Here is an 8,591-nt window from a genome sequence, read left to right as displayed (position 1 = left end):
ATTTCAATGAATACATTTTTCTCATGGAAAAGAAGTTGAAACAGACCTTTCAAACTGGAAATAGAGATTGTCAAGATGCATGTATAGAGTATTTTGAAGAGGATTTTGGAGGGGGATGGGGTAATGTTTATTAGGTGTGGGTTATTGGTTAACTTTTAAATGACATCATGTACATGTATACATTTGAATGGAAACTAGATTGTGTCTATGATAGAAGTGTTATTTTAATCTAAGTCCTGCTGGATATCCATATGATATTTTCTCACTAGTTCCATATCCATAAAGTATTAACCCAAAGGTCACATCCGAGTCTGTGTGATAGATATGATGAAATCCATTGGAGACTTCTATAGTTATGGTAATATATTCTTCTCCGGTATCTGAGTTTGTGACGGATTTCATGTTATTTTGATATTTTTGTATTGGTTTGCTATCTATGAGTATTCCGTTAATCTGAGTGGCTAGTATCGTCATGACAACGTAATGGCGGAACGATGACGTAGATGGTGTTAAAAATCTATAGTCGTTTGAAAATTGTTCTTTTGATGGTATTAATGTCATAAACGTTGATTCGTATGATGAAAAAACGACAGGCATCATTATTTCATTTGCTTTAGCTATGCATGGTAGCTGGTTTCCGTAAGCATAATAAAACAAATCGGTTCCTCCACCCCGCTTAACGTCTATTCCCGGAATAGTCACCGAATTTTCATTATGGTCCTGAAATTGAAATTGATAAGTATCCTGCCTTGATTCAGCAAAGTTTGGTATGATATATTTGAAATCGAAATTTTTAACTGGGATCATATATTCCATAGCACTGTTTGCTTCAAATATTGAGGAATCGCTATAACTTCCCGAAATCACAGCTATTGGGTTACTGCTTTCAATTACACCGAAGAGATATCCCGTAGCACTGAACTGAAATGTTTGAAATTCTTTAGTTTGGTCCATATGAAGAACTTCATTTTCAGTATAATTAACACCTTTCCATGTAATATAGCTGGGAGATGAAAGAATTGTTAACTTTATTGTGGTGTTTTTATATTGCGACGCAATGGCGATGTTGGCAAAATCACTATTGGACAACAAATATTTGGTCCCCAGATACCGACTCGGAAATACCAGGAACCCCTCTGCTGCAGAGCAGCCGCACTGAATGACACAATGAACACTGATGGCATGTGAGGACCGAATTGTCACGGCCTTGCTGAAAATCCCATCCGAGTCCATAGCAACGGAAACCGGAAGTGAAACTTCTTTTCCCGCGTTGGCGGAAACCTGAAATGTGTTGTTGACTCCAGGATGCGCTGAGTCAAAGACCACAAAGGCGTCCTCTTTTGCTGTGATTAATACCTGCACTTTTGTAACAGACCCCTTGCTTTTTGGAAAGGCGATAAGGAATTCTTTACCGTAATGACCTGTCAAAAAATAATCGCGTTGAGAAGAAGCATGTAAGATAAATCGTTGCAGAGGTTTAATTTTTATCTCAGATTTTGCATGTTTAACACAGAGGTGCTTGATTTTGGTTGCATTAAGAATTTAGTCTAAGTACAGTATTTTTGTCAAAGGTTGACAGGAATTTCTCTGTTTATGTTTTCTTACTGGGTTATCGGATCTTGCAGAAAATTCATATTTGAAAGGAAAAATAACCTTACCGTCATCGCCAGAAGGCAACGGACCAACGGAAGAACAACCTGAAAAAAATTAAACGATTATAATTTGTAATTTTCTCTCCCTGTTTTCAATATTGATAATTATTATGTATCATCATTAATCAAGTACACAATTTTACTTGTGTAATGATCGAAGGGTGAAGGTTGGTCATTTTTAGCCTTGTTGAGAGGCTAACCAGGTTTTGCAAAAATGTCAGAATGTGGAATGCAAGCGCTTCTTCCTAACAGAGTCACAAAACTACAGGTGAATGTTGAAGAGAGACATATTTTCATTATGGATAGCATATCTTCACTCGGATAATTGAAATATCTTAATTTACATATTTGATATGGCAGTAACAGTGCAATAGTGTTAATGGAAAAACCATTACAAGGTACACGAGTTCATTGATATATGCTGAGGTTGTCACTTTGTTGTTTTATCGTTTTTGTCTAAATGAACCTAAATATTGCCAGAGGCAAGTATCATGTTTTTACACATACATACATCTTAATTGTCGAATAAAGAAATGTGTCAATGAAAGAAAAATAATCTAAACAATAATATATCCTATACTTACATGTAGAGAGCTTTTGTTTAACGGAATATAACTCTCCTTTTAGGTTATCCATTTTAATGGCTTGGTCTTTGACAAGTTGTTGTAAAACACTAAGTTCTTTTTTAAGAATATCAGTTTCGTCTGGTCCTGTACAGGTATCTGCGATGGAACCGAGTCTTTGACCACTGTAAGAATTTGTCCAGTTCATTATCAGAAAAACAACACAAAACACCAACTTTTCGGTTCTCGCCATTCCTCTAACTTGTCAACGAACACAGGTGCAGCGAAAATGATTGAAAACTTTGTTACTGAGTCATTTCAACAGACCTGAATGAAATGTATAAATATAAGTCTATGTAAATGTGTACGCTTGTCATTTTTGTGAACGTGTTGCTTGACCTCTTGCGGATTTTGTTTATCTAAAGGATATTTGGTCGGCTCATTTAGAGGGTTTTGTTTTCATAAGGTATAACATCACATGGTTGAATGACGGGACACAGGATAGCAGAGTATACACCTTGAACGATTTTTATCAAACATTTATCGAGTCATATGAGTACATTAGAATGGCATCCGATCTGATAAGATGGTGACAGTGTCTTGTCCGTTTTCTCTCTTTTGGTCGTGTAGGACAATACGTAGGTGTTACCTTTACCGTAACGATAGATCTTGTTTCATTCAGCTGGACACGAAATATAAACGAGAACTTGTCTATCAAATAAATGACCATTTTCTTTCTAGTGTGAGTTCTTTTTCTATATTTCAGAATACATGTATTTAAATTATCTAATTATAAATATTTCAAAATATTAAGCAGAAAACTTTTTTTTCGGTTTTAATACCGGTATTTTTTTTCTTTTGTTAACATAAGGATGCAATTAAACATTCAGCTTCCCTTTAAAAAAAAAAGTAATGAGAATTGTGTTAAACCCTCATTTGTGTTTTTAAACATATATACCCAGTATTTGTTTTTAAGAAAGTTGCAATTCCAGATAATATACCAGTAGTAGCTCAAGCCACTATGAATGAAGGTCAATTATCCTTCATTTTTTCATAGTGGCAGCCAAGAGCCTAAAAAAATGGTCCCGTCCAAATCTTCGATAACGATTGGAAAATGTTCGTTCAATCCTTATGTAAAGCGCTCATTTGTTGGGACTTAAACATAGACATACATATACAGTGTCTTAGAAGCGCAAAGGTGTTGCTAGTTGCATATGCGCATCATTGTGTGCAACCTGTATCTGAATGTCGTACAAATTAGAGACTCCGTAATATTCTGAATATGTCCCATGAACACAATGTTATGTGCATTGGATGCTAACGTGATGAGAGCAACTGAAACAAATTCTCCTATTTCAAAGAAGAGGAGGATGTTTTATCCATTTCCCTTGCAACATCTCTATCCATCAGTGTGTCACCTTGATGATAAGATTTTGACATCTGAAGCATGTTATTGCACTAATATAACATGGACAAGAACTTAGGCATTTCCAAGATGGTCTAGTCTGTTTTTTTTTTTTAAAAAAAAGCTCATAGACCTTGAGTCCTTGAGCATTCATCCTATGGCTTTGGTACAGTATCAGAACAACTTTGTGGGTCAAGATCCACCATAAACCTTTGATTTATTGTACACCATTGACGGGTACCAGACTTATATATGTACATTCTGGGTACCATACTACTGTACGACGAACTTGATAGCTTTTTCCGATGCCCCCAACCTTTCTCCTCCTACATTTTTTTCTGGATTGCCAATCTTGTTCGTGATACTTTTTGACCAAACACTTGAACCACCCTACCCCCCAACTTTCCCTACTTTGGAAAAAAAAATGATGTGTTAAATGGTAGGAAAAGAAAGTCCGGTTTAGGAATACAATTATACTTGTAAGACCTAGTTCCATGTACTAAAAATCAACTTTATTTTTTTCAACATCCTATCCCCCAAGTCCACTGAATTGCAATGAGTAAACTTTTAGTAAATGCAGTAAAGTTGATTTTAATCATCGAAATCATGACTCAATAGATGCAAAACAATTGCTACAGTCACTAATTATCAGTCCACTCTTCGGGGAGTTAAAATTGTCATCGGAGTATATATGTTTCCGTATTTAGAACTCTATGATTAATCAACTGTTGATTGATTTATGTCCTTGTACAATTTATTTTTCAAACTTCGTCACCAATAATATAAAATGCTACGTGTAAAAATAATTTTGCACACATTACAACGAAATTAAGTGCTTTGAAAACATTAGTCATAAATTTTGACTTGGAAAAGACAAGGCTTGCATAAAATACCGTTGTAAATACAGTTCTAATATTTTACCCAATGACATTGACCTTGGAGTTTGACCTACATTTTAAGTTTCAACATTACTTTTACCTTGGTCTAAAGAAAAAAAGGCTTTAAAATTTCACATGTACATTACTTATAACAAAGCCTTTCAAATATACTCTGATCTTTGACCCCAAGGAATTGACCTTGAGGTTTGACGACCTACTTTTGAATATTTGAACAAAGGTGTTACCTTTCGAATGAAAGTAGATAGAGTAATCATACCATACGAGGGCTGTTCAATAAATAATGTCCTGAACTATATAACATACATTACAGATATCATTTGACATTAAACTTGACTTTATCTCATCATTGAATCTTTCATGAATTTATAACAGTTTATGTGACCACTTTTCATCACATTGTTTCATCGTGAGAAGCTGGGAAAAAAGGGCTTTTCGAGACACTGCATTATAAATAAATGGTTAAGAATCAGCAAACTACAGAGAAAATAAAAGCTTCATTATAGCTGTCGTAAAACTTGTTAAAAATCACAAAGAAATATTCACTGAAATATATGACATTTACAGCAACCAATGTCTGTTTTATAGACAAAAGATCAGGTAAATTTCAATTATCAAAAATTATATAATGGGCATCAAAAATGGGTACCCTCCTTGCCAACAAAAATTATAAGAACTTATGTACTGGTTGCCAAATTTCAACAAATAATTTTTGATGATGTATGATTGACTCGAAGACAAATAGCAAATTTGATAGACATAATATCGGGAGCAGTTTACATTGTTTTTAAGAAACGTGTAACGGCAAAAAAGCTTGGTCCTCAAAGGTCACCCTATATTTTGAAAAATGAGTGAAAACGACAGCGTTTACGAAATTCTTAACAATTATTTAAAAATATCAGTAATTTTAGTTATCCACGTTTGTTTTATTTTTAAATAGATATTGGAGCATGAATCTATTGATTATAACCCTCAAAACAAAATTTACCATAACATCTACTTGATAAAAACAGCGAATGTCTGACAAGAGCACATAAATTCAAGAGCATAGAGACAGATTTATATGTAAATTTCTTAAAAATTAGTGGTATTGTTGTCCAAATTCGTATTCGGAGAGACAGTTTCTGGAGGAGTCTAGAAAGCAATTTTTTTGCAAAAAATCAAAAGGTTTATTAGAGGAAGGACCCAGAATCAGGAATCCACTACATTGAATTTCTTCAAGACAGCGTCCTTACCCGCATGTCCTGAACAGTAAAGGGGTTTTCGGGATAAACAGAAAGTTAACGTTTTTTCACATTAACAATATTCGCCAAATTTTTTACCTTTTGACTTGTTTTATTTTCAAACTTGAAAAAAAAAACACCCATCAGAGGGAGAAATAAGTCTGGGAAATCATTTGATCTGGCATTTCCAGTATACTAAGGGCCATACCCAAATATGAGTTCTAACAACAATCAGAAATTTGATAAAAAATGTTACAGACATGTATTTTACTTAAAAGAGATTAATTAGTAAAATCATGAAGACTAAAACATTGAAAAGCGTCTCTTGCTTCTTTCTGAGCACCGAGGACATTATTTATTGAACAGCCCTCGTATATGTGCATTACATGGGCATAACGTATTTGACAAGACGTTCCCAAACATACTGTCATAATGTTTTTTACCCTATGATTTTGAAAATTGACCTATTTAAAAAAAAATAATATTGGCCATTACTTTTGAATCACAGGTTATAAACACTTCCCATTTTGATTGACCTATTTAAAAAAAAAATACCGTCGATTAGTTTTGAATCACAATTGATAAACACTATCCCAATTTGTGTGCAGGTGAACAGAGCATACATGTATGTTGTGAACATTTTAGCGTGATTGTAATGACTCTGAAATATTTTCTTAGTTTCTGCATGAATTATCTTTGTGACCTTGACTCTAGCCAGTCAATTTTTAGTAGACAAGATCAAAGGACAGAAATTTCAGCTTTTCAGTGGTAAAGACACTTGAAAAAGACGTCAGGACATTTAGGTAAAAGCAAGTCTGAATAAAAAATGCATATGATTTTTTATTCTAGGTTGAATATTCTTACATTCATTGAAAGACTGTAAAAAATTGTCAATTATAATACAGTAAAACTTCTCTAAACCGGCTAGCTGCCGGACTGAATAAAATGGCCGGACTAGAGGGGTGGCCGGTTTCCCGAGAATCTAACATACTGAAGAAGTGTAGAACTGTGTAACAGATGCTAGGAAGAATATGTAATTGGTGTCTGTTATAATTATCTGTCAACATGTTATTAATATATCGACAGACACGTAATGTATTCTTAAGGTTTAAAAAAAAAGAAATAATTATTAGTGAGGATATATATTCGACATACATGTCGATTTTTATAAGAAGAAATTAGAAAATAAGAACGCAAAAAACATGGAAAGTTACTTTATTAACCATATGAGAAGAAATAAACTAGACACTTTACCTTAACTAACTGCATGTGTATCTGTGTATCGCTTACGTCATTAAAACAAAATATTTGTACTTCGGTTAAAACTAATAATTAAAACATCTCTGAGCAAAACTTCTGTTATTTCAATTATGAAATGTATATTTTGGTAAACATTTTATTTTAATTTTTTCTTAGCACTTTTTAACAGTGCCAAATTTTAAGGCCGCTTATGTGTATTTAAAAAGATGATGCAATATGGCTTGCGATAATTTGTTGATTCATTATGTGATTTGAATTTATTAGTTGCTTGATGTTTTATTAATTCAAGTTTTAATTGATGTAAATCATATGTACACAGCTTTGACCGGCCATTTGCCTAGTCTGGCTCGATAACTACCCCTTCAAGATGGCTAAACAATAGAAAACCCTATGAGGCCATATTCAGTTTTTCACACCTTTGACTACTTGTGGGTAGGTTATTTTCACACCTCCGGCCGGTCATTATTACCCTTCTAGCCAATGACAGTTAAATTTCTTGCAATCAAAAAGTGGCCGGTATGATGAGGGGAAATTTCCTATGTTTTTTAACTTTCGTTCTTGGAAAAGTGGCCGGTGTCCGGTTTTCGGAGGTGGCCGGTTTTATGAGAGTTTATGTGTAAAGAAATGGTAAGAATTTTGCCGGGACTTTTAAATTTGGCCGATGTTCAGGGAGAACCGGTTTCCAGGGGGGCCGGTTTGGAGAAGTTTCACTGTACAATATTTTATAAATGCTTTGTATTAATTTTTTCTTAATACATTATTTATTCGTACATCGAGAACCGAGCATTTTTTTTTAGCCTTTTCAGTATTTTTTCAAATCCCAAAGAAATCTTTGTGTCTTTTTATAAAATCCGTACTAACTGATAAGTACTAGCAGCATACACATTTTCCAGTAACTCCATTTACGGATCGATACTGCAATGACCTGTCATCAGCTGGAACATGGAAGGGGCGCGGGGTGTCTTGCATTGGGGAAAGGGAGTCATTGCTATTTCCATTCTTTACTGAAATGATCGCCTACATATTTGTAGAATCTTGTTTGTTGTGGAGTCCATTTCTCTTGCGATTCTCATTCTCTCCTTCCGGCGCTCATGACTTCGATTATCTTCACGTACTTGTTGACCAACCATTGCTTTTGCTTTTCTTTCTGAAAGCGGTTTTTGTTTGCAGATGGACAATTCCTGTCGTCTACCATAGGAAGTGGGTTGTTTTGTAAGACTGTGATCACCATCACTTCTGCTTTTTGTCATCTGCTCAACAGACATTACTGTGTTCAAGCCTTGGCAGGATTTATTTTGTTTAGATGGAATCGGTATTTCCATAGATCTGTGGTCAAGGTGGTACATCTGATTTCCCATGAGGTTGACCCCTGTTCCGTTTGATTTTAGGGGTGTTCTTTGTTCAGCTTTCAGCGGAAATTTGGCCAGAAGCGGGAAAGAGGATGTGGCAACGCGAGAGCGTATCTTGATTGACGTGAATGTTCCTCCTTGTATTGGCTAAAGATGGCAGCTTGCAGGACCAGTTCGGCGGACTGGTAACTTTGGGACTAAAGCACGCCTCTTTTCCAATTATTTGCAACTCTGGGGAAATCA

General features: G+C 34.8%; 1 protein-coding gene across 1 annotated transcript; it reads right to left on the bottom strand.

Annotated features, from left to right (window-relative positions):
* Window positions 1–198: 198 nt before the first annotated feature.
* Window positions 199–2,801, bottom strand: LOC134272835 (IgGFc-binding protein-like). Its single transcript, XM_062755000.1, has 3 exons — window positions 2,237–2,801; window positions 1,659–1,697; window positions 199–1,421 (listed from the first exon to the last, which is right to left on the bottom strand). The coding sequence occupies exons 1-3, from the start codon at window positions 2,466–2,468 to the stop codon at window positions 220–222; spliced, it is 1,473 nt and encodes a 490-aa protein (XP_062610984.1). The 5' UTR covers window positions 2,469–2,801; the 3' UTR covers window positions 199–219.
* Window positions 2,802–8,591: the final 5,790 nt, after the last annotated feature.

This window comes from Saccostrea cucullata, unplaced genomic scaffold, assembly GCF_032062105.1.
Source record: "Saccostrea cucullata isolate Sc308-1 unplaced genomic scaffold, CSIRO_AGI_Scuc_v1 ctg7997, whole genome shotgun sequence".
NCBI classification, from domain to species: Eukaryota; Metazoa; Mollusca; class Bivalvia; order Ostreida; family Ostreidae; genus Saccostrea; species Saccostrea cuccullata.
This window is presented reverse-complemented; position numbering and strand designations above follow the sequence as displayed.